We start from the raw sequence: 15,353 nt of genomic DNA, 5'->3' as shown, positions 1-15,353 counted from the left end.
TTTTAATAAATATTTCACAGAATATCCAAAAAAAAAAATCAACAAATCATTAATAAGTTTTAAATTAATAGTTAAGATAATATGAAATTTATTATTTTTAAAATCGTATCACAATGAAATTATAAATTTTACGTCACGTGACCAAATCTGCACGCCGCGAAAAATGTGTAAAGATACACATGTATGATACCCTGTACATGTAATGATATAGAGCTTTATGAATGACGCGCTAATTGATTGTATTCAGGGACTTAATTAATCCCCTTTCAAGATGGGTGTGTATCTTTCTGTACCAAACACCGAGAAAATATCCATTGACAAATCCACGAAAAAGTTCAGATATGGTGCTTCCTCTATGCAGGGATGGAGGGTTTCCCAAGAGGTGAGTTCTGTACAGCATCCATAGCTCGAGTCTAAATTGTATTTATGAATGAACTGTATGGCAACTTCAAACTGATGCATCTTGGGCAATTTTATATTTTAGGATTCACACAACTGTATTGATGATTTAGATGAGAAAACAGCTTTGTTTGCAGTTTATGATGGGCATGGAGGTAAGATGTTGTACATGTATAGAAATTAACATGTTCAGTTTGATCCACCCTGTAGTAGCGCATCCTATCAAGCATTTCAGAAATGAATGGAGGTTGTCATATCTTAGGTGGAAGCAATATTTCTGGAATTTAAAATTACTACCTAACATCGCAAATATGTGTAACGGATTTTTAATAAATAATGAAGGACTAAAAGAAGATTCAAACCTGGGTCCCCTGAAACTCTATTCAAGTGCTCTACAAACTGAGCATTCTGGCAAATGAACTGGTCTGACAGTCACATTCCTCCCCCATTAATAATCTTCGCCATTGAAGATCAGTGTCCGCAGGGCTCGACATTAACGCTTGTCCGGTACCAGTTAAAAAAATATACGGACAAATGATTATTGCTGGCCACTTGTCCGACCGGACAAGTGCGTTTTTACGTAAAGAAATCTCCAACATTTTAAAAAGAAAAGAAAGTATCTGTAGTCTCGTTATAAGTTTATTGATTAGTTATTTTGAATTTCGATCTCGACATCAAATTGCAATGCAATTGAGTTACTCTTGATCGGGATTGAAGTTCACTAATTACAAACAACTTTCAATATTGAACTGTAAAGGTGTGGATCTTAGTTCTTACAAAGTACCAAACACACATGTTAAGAAAAAGAAAGAAAGAAAAGGTAGTAAAGATAAAGGATTATGGAAAGAAATGTAATTTATTTTAGGTTTCATTCATCATTGATATACTATGATGACTTTCCATGTTTAGTTTAAAAAACAGCTGAGAAATCAATATAACAGTACGTTACATGTATTTTAAAACCTGATGCTAAATTTAAAATGTCTTGTAATTTGCCATGACAAAGCTACAGCTGACAAATCATGTTTAATGTTATATGGAACCAATACATTTAGGAAAGACACTTTAAGTTTCCATTTAAAAAGTCAGGTTATTAATTATAGCAAGAATAGTCAATAAATGACTTCATTTTAGTAATACAGAAGTGTAGTTAACTGTTTTCAAGTTGACAATATTTGATCTTTAATATTGAAAATTTTTTTGGACAAGTGAAGTTGAAGTTTGGACAAGTAAATATCTTGGTCACTTGTCCGAATGGACAAGTAGGGAAAAAAGTTAATGTAGAGCCCTGTGTCCAAGGTTCTTGCCTCTGGCGGGAGTAAGCCTGTCAGTTCCATGGGTGGGTCATGGTGCTAAATGTAACAGGATGGGAAAAATAATGATGGGCCAGATTGGGTTTCAAACACGAACCCCCTGAATATCTAGTCACTTGCTCTACCAACTGAGTTATCTGGCACCAGTGATTGTACAGTAACAATTACATTTGTTTTTATATAGTTGAAGTTTAATTTTCATATTACATGTATAATGAACTGTTAAATTGAAGACAAAATCCATGAAAACTATTTTAAATAAATATTGAAAAATCTCTGCTTATTCACCTATTAGAAAGAATAAAAAGACAAGTAAAACAGTTTGTATTTACACCCAAACTCTTTAAAGGCTTAAAAGATATACTAGACCCGGGTGTCTTTGATTTTTCCACAGGATCTGAAGTTGCCCAATACTGTTCGCTTCATCTCCCTGATTTCATCAAACAACATCCCTTATTCAAAGAAGGAAAACTGAAAGAGGCACTGGAAGTGGGATTTCTTGAGTTCGACCAGAAACTACTGGAGAAGGAAGCCCTGAATGAAATGAAAATTCTAGCAGGAATAGATGAAGAGGAAGATGAAGAAGGTGAAATCTCGAAAAGATTTAAACAGTGTAGGTTAAGGCACACTTTGAAATGGCTATAATGAGAAAAAATGGTCCTTTAATTCTGGTTGATTTGCATGTTCAACTTTGGAAAAGGTGACAAGTATCTTTTATGTAGCTGTAAGTTATCTATAATGAAACCAAAATGAGAATCAGTGTGCTTGGCATGTATTTAGTTAATTTGTTTATTTGGCTACTTGTTCTATAATAAAGGTTGAGGTTTTTTTTAGTAGTTTGTTTAAATGATGATTAAGAATCATTATATGTTCTTTTTCTTGGTTGTCTCATTAGATATCTTGAGCCGTAAGTACTAAGATTTATGAAATAGATTTCCATTGGTGACATTAAAGAAATGTACAGGACAAACTGTAAAAATCTTGAATAAATTTAAATATATAACATACATATCCAGACATGTAATCTTGGTGTCAGGGATCAGATGTTTGCATTTACTTATTCTATAATAGGAAAAGGATGATGTCTTTGACAGTAATTGTTTGTAAATATGTAGAAGTGTTAATGTTAAACAGCAAATGTCAAGTTATCATGGGTTGACCAAGTACTGCTTCATTATATGCATATCTTTTCTTTTAAAGCGAAGGAAAGGATCAAAACAGAAGCCGATTTGTTGAGATCAGAGGCAGACATGCCTCTCGAAGATCTGTTAGCAAAGTATGAAGGACTTCCCCCACCTCCTAGGCTGCTAAAAAAAAATAAAAAGAATGTGAACTCCCCCTTCTTGAAAGGAAAAAAGGAATCCAAATTTACGGCCATGGGGTCTGTGGAAACAGAGGAAGCATGCACTTCCTCTTCAGCTGTAGAGACTTCCTGGACAAGGGATAATAAGCTAGCCAATGGACACGCTGAGAATGAAAACAATATAAACAGAGAAAAGGAACAGAATGAAAGTAATCAAAAATTGAATGATCAAGCCAGTGTAAGTGAAGGTGTGAAATCTTCCGATGTTACATCTCCACAGGACAGTGTGCAACAGTGTGTATCCTCTAGTTCAGATGGACCCTGTGAATCAGGGGTATCGTCAACAATGGAAAGTGGTGACGTTAAGCAGGAAGCCTCCGAGACAGACTGTGTATCCACATCCTCATCAGCACAGTCATCAGAAAGCTTGAAATCTCAGAGTGACACTGATCCAATGTCGGACGTGAATATGTCAGATTCTACTACCACCAATGCGGAGGACAAATTGGTGAAATCCTCAGGTGTGTCAGATGAGGAAGTTCCAGAAGAGCCAAGTTCAACAAAATCTGAGGATAGTCCAGGAAAGGGTAAAGGGAAAGGGAAAGGCAAGGGAAAAGGGAAGTCATCCAGCAAATCCACCTCTGAAGATGTGTGCTCTTCCAGTTCCATGGATACCTCAGAAACAGATGTAGGTATTTTCTGAAAATTGCAAATCAGTTATGGAAAGAGCCTTTTGATATTTTGCCCGATTGAGATGGCACATAAAAAAATTTGCTCTACAAATATCATAGTCATATTTATGAGATCTAAATAAACAATTTGCACATGAAGATCTCTATTGATAATTCTGGGTTGGGACATTTTAGCTTTATGTTGGTAAGCCACAATATCAATACAATACAATCAATTATCATGATTATATATTTGTTTTGTCATTACTTATAAAAGCTTTAGAGAGCTTGTACTACAATTCATGTAAGGTAATGTATGATGTCATACTTTCTTTTTCTTGGTAATTAAATTGAGAATTATTGGAGAAAATGTTTTTGGGGGCATTGGGAATAGCACATGTACTTTTTTTTTTACAGGAATTAAGCTATGTCAAGAAAGAAAAAAACTAATGATATATTAATGAATATGCTATGAAATATTGATAATGGACGATATTGTATTGATTTATGCTTAATGTTTTCATAGGCTTAGGATTTTCTTTTATGTCACCTTTTGTGTGATGTAGCTTTGTCGGATATTGGAACAAATCTCAGGAGTCAGAACAGTGTGTTATGGAGTATTAATCAATGTGTAATCTTGTGTGATTTTACTGTGCAAGCAGAAAAGGAGGCATTATAGAATAAGAAGATTAGTATTGTGATGTATGATTTACAAAAAATGTAAAAAGTACCGGTATTTGAAAAGGGATACCGTAATCCGGTGAATATAATACACAGTAGTGTACAATACTCACCACCCACTTTGGGCCTGAAAATGGTGAAAAAAAGCTTGTTGGGATGTATAATACACATCAAAAAATTGACCAAACGGTAATCCTGAGTATCAACAAAGCAGTTATACTTTGTATGCACGCTCAACTTCATCACAGGAATACGCTACCGTAAATAAGAAAAACACAATATTTTCTTAGATACGGATTTATTGTAACTAATACATCGCGGTAATATCTTTAATTCATAATCAATGTTTTAAATAGACCTAGTATTAAATATTCTACCGTAAATAAAATCAACTACTTTTAACAAGCGTTATATAATTGTTTAGTCATTACAATCCCTGTGAAGTGAAAAACAGACGATGTACAGGTATGGAGATAACAGACCTAATTAATTCTTAAATGACTCCGATCAAAGTGATCAATTAGAGGCCTGGAACATGATAAAATATATGCACAAATAGTTGTGTTGTGTATAGTACACATAGCCCAAGGGGGGTGTCTGAGATACCCAAGGTGTCAAGCGTTAGCGGTGGGGGAGCACAACTGTTTCAATGGCTTTAATTAACGGAATAGGTTATAGAATTATTTATATTCATAAGTATTTGCAATAAATTAATTACCATTACATGAAAATGGTTAAAAATGAGCCAAATGATGTGTAAGCTGTTTTCAAAGATCGGTTACAAATACATGTAGCATGTGGCCATCCAAGTCCGCATTCTATTAATAACAGCTGTAATGGCGGCGTACATGGAGATAAAGAATAGGCAGTTCAAATTAATTTTTAAAGGCCATTTTGAAACAGTTTATTTATTAACAGACTTAAAGTGTACATTTTCTTTAATTACATGCTATAACAATGATTTCCTAAGGGTTAAATAATAATATATATGTGATGATGAAGGAATGTTACGATGTATAGCGGGGTATCGTTCCTTTCTGTGAACAGCATAGGTAATACGGCAGTATGATACCCCGTGCTTCCGCTAGGGAAAAAATATGTCCAAATCCTATAGGGATGTATAATACGCACCCCTTTCTCACGGTAAAAAATGCTGGGAAAAAGGTGCGTATTATATTCACCGGATTACGGTATGTATACCAGTTTGCACTTTTAAATTTATAAAGTGTTTTTGATTAATGTGCTGGACAAAAAATACATATATGACCAAATACATATATGTATTATGTTGGTCATTCATTGGGAATGTAAATTAAAATATCAATTGGTATATCATTTTCCGTGAAGGGCATGTGGATTGAAATTCTCACTTGCCCGAATGTAAAAATTGGTAGCCCAAAAATTACAATACAGTAAGAAGACAACACCAGTACACCACATTCGCTAATTTTATTTGAGTTACTCATATGATGACCAAATACATTCTATTTCGTAAGCTCAGTTGCTGGATAAAACATCAGTGGACTAGAATTTTTGGCATATTAAACCCAATTAACTTTTAATAAACATGTCTTGTTAAATTTTCGATGGATGCTTCTCCCCTAACAAATTATAAATGGATAAGACTGCATGTAACTCATTTAGCATGCAAAGCCATTTGAAGTGCAGTCATTGCTACTGATCAAGATTGTTTGTACGACAAATATATTTGATCTAATAAATTCTGAGCGTAAGCAAATAAGATGAAACTACGTCATGATATACAGTTTTATCAAAAGAATGTAACATGATTATGAAATGGGGGTATAATTTATTTGAACTAGCAGGGCACATAGAATAAAATTTGATACTAATGTGATTATTGATTAAGTGTTAATACTGGACGACTTATCTAAAATCTACACTGATGCCTTTCCGAGTTTCCATATGCAAAGTTGTATGCTGAAAGATTATTTTAATGTTTTTAAATTATTTCATTAAATATTTCTATTATTAAAAATTTTCACTTGCCTGATTGGACATGTAAGTTTATAGTTTCACTTGCCTGAAATGACATTTTACTTGCCCCGGACAATCGGATAACCTTTTACATTGATCCCTGCATATAATTTAATTCTAAAGACATACATATTCTGCATAGTTGGCCAACATCATATTTATATTACTGTAATGATGATGTAAATGATAAGTTTTAAATGGCATTGCAGACAAAACTTTCCTGCTCTGTGGAAGACTCCAAGAATGAAGCTGATGGCAATGGAGCAGAGGATGACCAGGAAGAAGATGAGGAAGGGTTTGAGAAGCAGCTAGAGGAAGACTTTGACAGTGATGAGGAGGATGAAGAAGTAGAATTTGACAGGTACGTGTACTTGAATGAGCATTGCAATAAAGGTCCCAGGCTTTGTCATTATGATGTTGGAGACTTACATGAATTACAATATACCAGGAAGTGCTAGTAAGCTAGAGTGTGATACCATTGAAAAGTCATTGATAGACAGGGTTGGAATATCCTAATTTTAATAATAAAGTTATTGCAAGATATCCTTGTATGAAGGATAAAGAGCACAAAAGGGAAAAGAAAGGTAAACGAAGACGTAAGAGAAGCCAACAATTCTCTGTACTGAAGACCTTCATACTTTTTGTGGGTCATAACTCATGATACCTGGCACCTGGCATACTAATGAAACAATGCTGTGATGCTCTAGTTTTCGAAATTGTTTACTTGCAGTTAATGAATTGAGAGTGATTTTATGTTATTTATGTGTGTAAAATATTAAGTATACAATGACCCTGAGTTAATTTATTTTTAAAATAATATTAGTGATGAAGAAGGTGAGGATGATGATGATGAAGATGAAGATGATGATGATGAAGAGGAGGAAGAATCTGAAGAGGAAGAAGAAGCAGAGGATGAGGGTCTATTTTTTTCTGATGATGCAGCTCAAAGTGTATGCATTTTTGATTGAATTATCCTGCTGTTTTTAATGTTTTGAACAAAATATGCATTATATCATTCTTATACATGCTACATGTATGAATAAAATTTTCCTTTTTTGCATAATTATGCAGACATTTATTTACATGTATGTACAATAAATACCGGTACTTTTAAAGTAGGAATATTTCTTCAGGGTGGCTTTGGATACAATATTGTCTTGATAATCAGAGTCTATAAACCAAAAATATACATGTAAATTCATTCTTGTATTCTCTGTCATTTTTCAGCCTGGCCAAGAAAGTGGTTGCACAGCAATCTTGACCTTGATTCAAAATAATCAGATCATTGTGGCCAATGTCGGAGACTCAAGGTGTGTGCTCAGTCGCGCAGGCAAAGCCATTGACCTGTCAGAGGACCACAAACCAGAGAACTCCCCAGAGAGAGAGAGGATAGTAGCAGCGGGGGGCAAGGTCACAGCTGAAGGGCGTGTCAACGGGGGACTGAATCTCTCTCGGGCTCTCGGTAAGTTGTTGTCCCCTGCATTAAATGTATTGAGAGTTTTTAGTGTTGGTTTGAAATAGTGCCATTTCTTTTTGGAGTTGATTTTAATCAACTCTCCTGTGCAGTTACTCTGGCAAACCTAAACTGAAACAGTGTTTGGACCTAGGCACAAATCATCACCGCTGACAAGACTTAGTTCTTGAAAATAATCGATAAATTCGATGTAATGTACGCTGAAGCAATTTTTTAAAGGAAACTTAATTATTTATAAATACCTTGAAAATAGTCAGATTTAAATAGTACAAACAATTTAGAAGTTTTTTGCAGTCGTATGTATTCCTACGCCAGAGTTCAATATAGTCTCGTTGAACCATCGGCTGTCTCCGTACATCTCCGACAAGCAGAGAGTCAGTCTATAGTTAGAGGTCGCCTCATCAAGATATCATGTGACCTGGTATCTCTTACTTGTCGAAGATTTACGGAGACAGCAGAGCATCTGGTTGAACGAGACTAGAGGTCATTATTGGTTAGATCCATACAATTTTTGAAATATTTCTAGTACCGATACATAGTTTGGTGAAATCAATTCTATTTTTAAATATTCATGATTCATAAGAGGTTTTCTCGAAATTCTAATCGAAAAAGTCCGAGAATTCATATTACAAAAATGTGAGTAATTCAAATACAGGTTATAAAGTAATAACATATCATTGATTTTAAGATAAATAATAATCGATAAAATCAACTCCCGTCAGTACTTCAGTACTTGGATTCTCAAATATTTTCCTTTCATTTGCGAAGATGTTATGAAAGAAATGAAAAGTTTAGGACTCATCTATAGTCTGTCCCAAGATATTGATGTAGCACATTTGGATGAATTTTAATAAAAATACACATACCTGTAAAAGAAGTGCAATTGAAATAGATAAAAGGGAAAATATCCAATATAATTTCATTCACACAGTATCATTTTTCTATCATGAAGAATCAGAGGAACGAAAACTAATTTCCTACAGAGATTTATATTTGGGAATGTTGACATCTTTACTCCATTCCGAAGTCACTCGAAATACCTCGCACAATTTTTCAACATTATCATCTGGATGAAAAATGACAATAACAAACCGTCAACCATCTCAAAAATCCATAAAATGAAATACAAATTCAAAGCAGAGAAACACGGACCTCTAAAAAGATAGAGGTAGGATCAGGTGCCTAGGAGAAGTAAGCGTCCTCTGCTGACCGGTCACACCCGCCGTGCATGTCATATCGGTAAAATTGTAATTATCCGGGAAAATGTTGTAATTTGGGGAATATATCATGATCAAAATCCCCGTAGATATCACATTTTTAGTGTATATTGGCCGAATTCTGATAAGCTGGAGGGGGTGTATCATGTGAGAAATTTTTCATACTTTTGTATGAACGTCGTTTAAACCCTAAGGTATTTATAAATATCAAGTAATTTAGCAAAATGTGAATTGAGGATATCTTGGGACAAAGTATTAAAATAATAAATTTAATGATAATGTTTTGTGTTGAAACTGCCATAAATAAGTTTTAACTGCATAACAGTATAGATATGTTAACAGAACTGAGTTATCCAACAATGTCAATTCCTATTTACAAAGGATAAATCTAATAGGATTGTGTTTTGTTTGTAACTCAACAATTAATTGACATTCAAATGTTGGTTGCCTTACTGAACATTATTTACATTATAATGGAAAGACAAACCTTAAAAATTTTCAGAAAAAATTGTAAACAATTCTGTTGTTTGTTTTGTTGTTGTTGCTGGCTCTATCTACTTTATAAACATTTATTGCATATATTTATTTGATGTGTATTTGTATGAAAGGTTTGTGTAACGTTACTTTAAAGAAATTACATATGCACTTAGTCAGGAATTTGAAACGCAAATGGAACGGCGATATTAATATGTAATTCACCAAGATAGTTTGCATCCACGACTAAAAATATAGTGCCAGAAACTTTGTGAAGAAAAATCTTTTGTTATTAACGAATATATATGATTTAACAATTATTTTTTGTAAGTACATATCATTTCATTTAATCATACAATATTAAATATATTCAAAATGTGTGATGACGTTTATACTTGTGCTTATGTGCCATGACAAGGCTAAAGGTGTGTAAAGGAAATTGACCGTCGCAGATTTCCAATGCAAACATAGGGGGAAATATTCACAGAATGTAAATATATACATGTACATGTGTATATCTATGTACTCTATACATAATATATAGATTATTGGAACACAAGTAAAGAAATGTCAGATAGTTCCCTGACAAAATTTTTTTACTCTAATTTGCTTGATCGGATATTATTGCATGTTTATTGGTACATGTATCGCAAAAACAGCCGAATACTTTTGAAAGGGGTGTCAAATAATTTATTGTTTGATTAAGTTTATTGCATTACCAATTTGTATTCACATGATGGTGATTTTTGTACATCCTCTGTGTATTCTAACAGGTGACCACTTCTACAAAAGAAATAAAGAGAAGTCAGACAAGGAGCAGATGATAACTGCATTACCTGAAATAATGACAGAGACAATTCAGGAGGAAGACGAGTTCATGGTGCTGGCTTGTGATGGAATCTGGTAAGACGGAGCGCTTGCCAACCATCCCAGTATCTCACTCATATAGGAATTAAAGAATTGTGTCAAATGCATACAAGTAAATGGGAGAATTGATGTTGAACACTCCAAACCAGGAAAAAACCTAATCAGAAATCCCTATGAATTGTTGAAAGTCACTTGATAATATATGACAACAAAACAAACCTTTTGTATGATGATACATTTTTTTTTTTTACATTCATTTCTGATTAACGGACCTCAAAACTTTTTCTTGTAAAGAAAATGAATGCATTTACGGTACATATTTTAGTAAATTTGGTCAATAATGTCATATGTGAACACTGCCGCTAAATTGCATTTTGATAAAACCAATTAATGTATCAATTATTTTATGCATTCTGTTTAACAGGAATGCCATGACAAGCCAAGAAGTGGTGGACTTTGTCAAAGAAAAGATAAACCACCCTCCTTACACCGAGTGTCCATCCATGATATGTGAAAAGGTACGGGAGTTGACATAATAGTGTACTTGTGCATATTATTCATAGTTAAGAACACTTGCTAAAAAGCAGTATTTGACATCTAAGAAATTGATGTCTGGTGGGAAAAAAAGTAAAGCAATATAGTTTTGAGGAGAGGGGTTTAAGAGTCCTTAAAGTTTATGTCACCCAACATTGATACATGTAATCATAGAAAAAGTCAATATTTAATTTACAGTTTTGACAAAGAAAATGCTTATTATTTCATAGTACATGTATTCACATTTTCCAATGTCTTTGTCCATCATAACACTTCAAATGGATTTTGTAGTTCATTTAAACACTATTAGAATGCTTTCTTTGGTGATTAATGCGGGATATGAGAGTGGCAACATTGCAGAAAAAAATACACAACCCGCGTTATAAATTTATTGTAAAATTCTATATGGTTTAAAGACACTGTAACACATGTAGCGTTCCATTATGTGATATTTTTCTGTGTATTGCAACTCTTGGTTTATTCCATACATTAAAGGAATACAAAAAAGCAAGATATTCTTTTACATTTAATAGCAAGCAACAAATAATTGATAAGAACTAAAAAAATAATTCCAAGTAAAACTTGTTAATATCTATTTGCAGCTGTTTGATTATTGTCTGGCACCCAACACTGGCGGAGATGGAACAGGATGTGACAATATGACATGTATAATTATCAACTTTAAAGACAATTTGAACAACAAAAGAAATTCCAGCACAGAGCTAGAGAACCAGCCAGAAAAGCGGCCCAGATTAGATGTGGACGAAACCACGCAGGGGTTTATCCCATCCAACATGGGCGATTGTGAGGCAGATAAATAAAAACGGACGCAATTCATGTAGATCTTGTGTATTATATACACTTCCATTCATAAATGATTATATAGATTTATATTGTGTTGTTGTTTTACCTGTATAAAAATAAGAAGGATGGTCTGGTGTTTGAATTTTGTACATATGAAGATTTGGTAACATATGAAGATTTGGGTTGCTTATATAGATTAAAAAAGGCAGATTCCTCTGTTGGGTTCATTTAAACAATAGAATGATTACTTTAGCAATTCATGTGGGATATGAAGGTGGCAACATTGCAGAAAAAAGACCCGCTTTTGTGATTTTTTCTGCAACTTTCCCGCATGAAGCATCAAAGGTAGCATTTTATTGTTTATATTTACATCTTTCTTTTAACAAATCACATGCGTCGGAACGGGGGCGGGGTGTTAGCCCCCTCCCCACTTTTTTTGCTTTTTTTGCAAAGTTGGATATAACCATAAGGATCACTTTTTTTCTGCTTGTCAATATTTCTGCTAAGTTTAGCCCCCCCCCCCCCTTCATCAGTTTGCTTCCGACGCCACTCCAAATTAATAAATTGGTCGGAAAAAGTCAGAAAAATTAACTAAAGAAGTATTGCTAATGTACATCAGTATGTTAGATAAAAGAAATGGGCAAATCGTCATCTATGGGAACTTGAGTCTGACATCATCAGGATTATTTCATGCAGTCCGTTATTTTTCTTATGTCTATGAAGGTTTCTATAAATCGATAAACGGATCATAGATTTCAATCCGGTCAGTTTCTAGAGAGAAAAATTTACTCTGAAGAATATTGGCATAAGTTAATGTTTCACTGATGAATGCTATTAGTTTCACTTGTGTTAAACACATCCCCCTCCCTATCTCATGCTGTTATTGAAAGTGTAAACTTTGTACATAGTACTGAGAGAACAAGCCAAGGGTTCTAAAGTTAAAGAATTATTTTATTATTTCTCCGCCCCGAAGGAGGAGAAGGTATATTGTTCTACCCTTGTGTCTGTTTGTCCGTCCGTAACAATTTTTATTTCTCCGCTCCGAAGGAGGAGGACCAGGCTGAAGCTAGCAGCCATTAACAGCAGCCACTGGGCCCGTAGAAGCTAGCAGCCAATAAGGAAATTCATCAAAGTAGAGAGTACTCGAACAGAAAATTATATTTTACTTAATTATCGACACATTTTAATTAATATCAAAATGATTAATGCTCAATAATTTGTACGAGCATTAACGACTTCCGAAGCAGTAAAGCTCGCCTGGATAAGAGTTATAAATGCGTCATTGTTGGAGTGAGATATAAACCCCTGAAATGAGCCAGAACCCCTTGGAGCCACTTGGTGGTACCACTACAGCCCAAATTTGAGACCGGAAAATAACAGCCTCATAGGTCCCCTACACTGCCCTGGTATCCGTTTAATGCACACTTCAAAGATAAAAGAGATAATGGCCCGCCTTTCACCCCTATATCATTGTGAAATGCTAAAATATGACAAAGTTCGGGTGAGCGAAACCGACCATTGCAGGGGTCATTGTTGTATTCTTCGAAGGTTCACGTCAAAACATGGCTGAGGCAAAATAATCCCAATTTCACCTGATGATTTTCGCTCTTTTTGACTGCGACATATGATAATTTTTTATGAGAATAAAATCACAATGCTGGGTATTCTCATATTCGTAATAATACGATGTCTTTTTAATTTTCGATTGATGTTGTTTTCGGGGAGTGAGAAGGCCCGAGGATACATTTTTAAACACGCACATGTTCAACTCTGATGTAAACAAATTATTTTGCCACACTGGATTGGCTTGGGGGTTTCATTGTTTTTGTATCATTTTATGCCTTTTAATTTACTTTAATTTATCATGTCTTTTATATCAAAATACGTTTGCATATCACTTTATAAGATGTATATAGTTTTTCTATTTGTATCAATCAGAGTACACTTAGGATAACATTATTTCAATAACTTATGACCCGTATAAACGTATTTCGTTTCTATCCAACAAAGACGCATTTATAACTCTTATCCAGGCGAGCTTTACTGCTTCGGAAGTTGTCAATGCTCGTACAAATTATTGAGCATTAATCATTTTGATATTAAATTAAGTAAAATAAAAAAAATTGTTCGAGTACTCCCAGTACTTTGATTTATTTCCTTATTGGCTGCTAGCTTCTACGGTCTTATTGGCTGCTGTTAGTGGCTGCTAGCTTCAGCCTGGTAACTATTTAATTATCACATCATACATTCTTAATATTAAAGAATATTTAGTTAAAATATATATTCAAAGAAACGCATATTGCACAATTACCATGCTGAAAGAGTCTTAATTGCGCGACATCATTAAAATATTCAGGTTTTGTTAGGGATATATAGGAAAATAGTTAGTATGCGATTAAAATTTAGATATTTGACATATGAACCAGTCTAAACCAAAGAAAAACGATTGCACGTGTTTTACAGGAATAGTACAGGGCCGTCGGACTAATGAACCTTCGAACTATATTGGGTCTTCGGACTAGGGTCTTCGATTTAATGAACCTAAGGGCCACAGGGCAGACTCCATTCAACGTTTTCATTGAATTCGTTTTGGTTTGACGTGGTCTTCGCACTGAAAATTAGACAAATATTTTAATCAGTGACGTTTCTAATATCATGTATATAGCCATATATTGAAAAGACGTCGCATGGAATTATTAGATGCGTGGTCTAGTGGTTACGCGGAGGTCTTTCGATTTTGTGGATCGCTGGATCGATTCGACCAAGAAGTAAATATTTTTTAGTTTAAATTACGTCATGTATCTAATCTTCTGGATTTTTCTTTTTCAAATTATCTTGTTTAATTCAGTCTGAGTATGAGCACACCCAATATCTCTTCAATAACACTATACATGTACTCTTTTTACACTTAGATAAATTGCATTTTGCTTGAACTTAGGGAAGGAGTCTTCTCGTTATCAAACATACTTCTTATAATAAGAAATTCATGAGATTTTGACACAGTCAAACAGATCATATTACCAAATGATTCTATCAGTTTCAGGGGTGTGTAATTACAAAATTTGGCCACTAGCCCAGGGGCTAGTGGGAGTACCAAAGTTACTAGCCCAAGATTCAAAGTTACTAGCCAGACTATCTCGGACATGTCGACATTTCATTTTATAAAAAAAAAAACCTGTATGATACTAGTTAGTATATAATTATTAATATACGAAATATTTATTACTTGCATGTTTCTGTGGTAGACTAGTTCAAAAATATTCAACTTAATTGGTTTGGGTACCGTTTATATAATAAAAACCAAACATAACATTGTGAATGTGAACAGACTCTATAAAATCACTGCAACTATCTATGTGTGCATGCATTTTATCCTGTTTAATTTCCATTTACAAAATACAACTATGCAATTAATTACGTAATGGTAAATTTTAATCAAAAATAATGGAAAATGCACAAATAATAATATGCAAAATATGAATATTTTTTTAATTCACCAAGCAGGTCACTTTAAAATGTGTTTATGAGAATAGTTAGTGCAGAAATTTATAATATCTCTGTAATTCATCTCTCTCTCTCTCTCTCTCTCTCTCTCTCTCTCTCTCTCTCTGTAAAAAA

General features: G+C 34.0%; 1 protein-coding gene across 2 annotated transcripts; it reads left to right on the top strand.

Moving 5' to 3' along the window:
• The first annotated feature begins 130 nt into the window (after positions 1-130).
• Positions 131-11,822, top strand: LOC105318950 (protein phosphatase 1G). Of its 2 annotated transcripts, none has more exons than XM_011416282.4 (10): positions 131-382; positions 485-554; positions 2,107-2,298; positions 2,913-3,703; positions 6,575-6,726; positions 7,189-7,315; positions 7,593-7,827; positions 10,304-10,433; positions 10,822-10,915; positions 11,534-11,822. In XM_011416282.4, the coding sequence occupies exons 1-10, from the start codon at positions 272-274 to the stop codon at positions 11,750-11,752; spliced, it is 2,121 nt and encodes a 706-aa protein (XP_011414584.3). In that variant the 5' UTR covers positions 131-271; the 3' UTR covers positions 11,753-11,822. The 2 variants fall into 2 exon arrangements, with proteins under 2 accessions (XP_011414584.3, XP_011414583.3); XM_011416281.4 differs by having other exon boundaries at positions 2,107-2,325.
• The last annotated feature ends 3,531 nt before the right edge of the window (positions 11,823-15,353 follow it).

This window comes from Magallana gigas, chromosome 7 (genome assembly GCF_963853765.1).
Source record: "Magallana gigas chromosome 7, xbMagGiga1.1, whole genome shotgun sequence".
Taxonomy (NCBI): Eukaryota; Metazoa; Mollusca; class Bivalvia; order Ostreida; family Ostreidae; genus Magallana; species Magallana gigas.
Note: the sequence above shows the minus strand (reverse complement) of the source record. Positions and strands in the feature narration are given on the sequence as shown.

Bases quoted from the DNA above. Each gene is read 5' to 3' on its own strand.
- LOC105318950 (XM_011416281.4), top strand. From the start codon at position 272: ATGGGTGTGTATCTTTCTGTACCAAACACCGAGAAAATATCCATTGAC. The intron at 3,704-6,574 runs GTAGGTATTTTC...ATGGCATTGCAG, and splicing joins TGGATACCTCAGAAACAGAT to ACAAAACTTTCCTGCTCTGT. The intron at 7,828-10,303 runs GTAAGTTGTTGT...GTATTCTAACAG, and splicing joins GAATCTCTCTCGGGCTCTCG to GTGACCACTTCTACAAAAGA.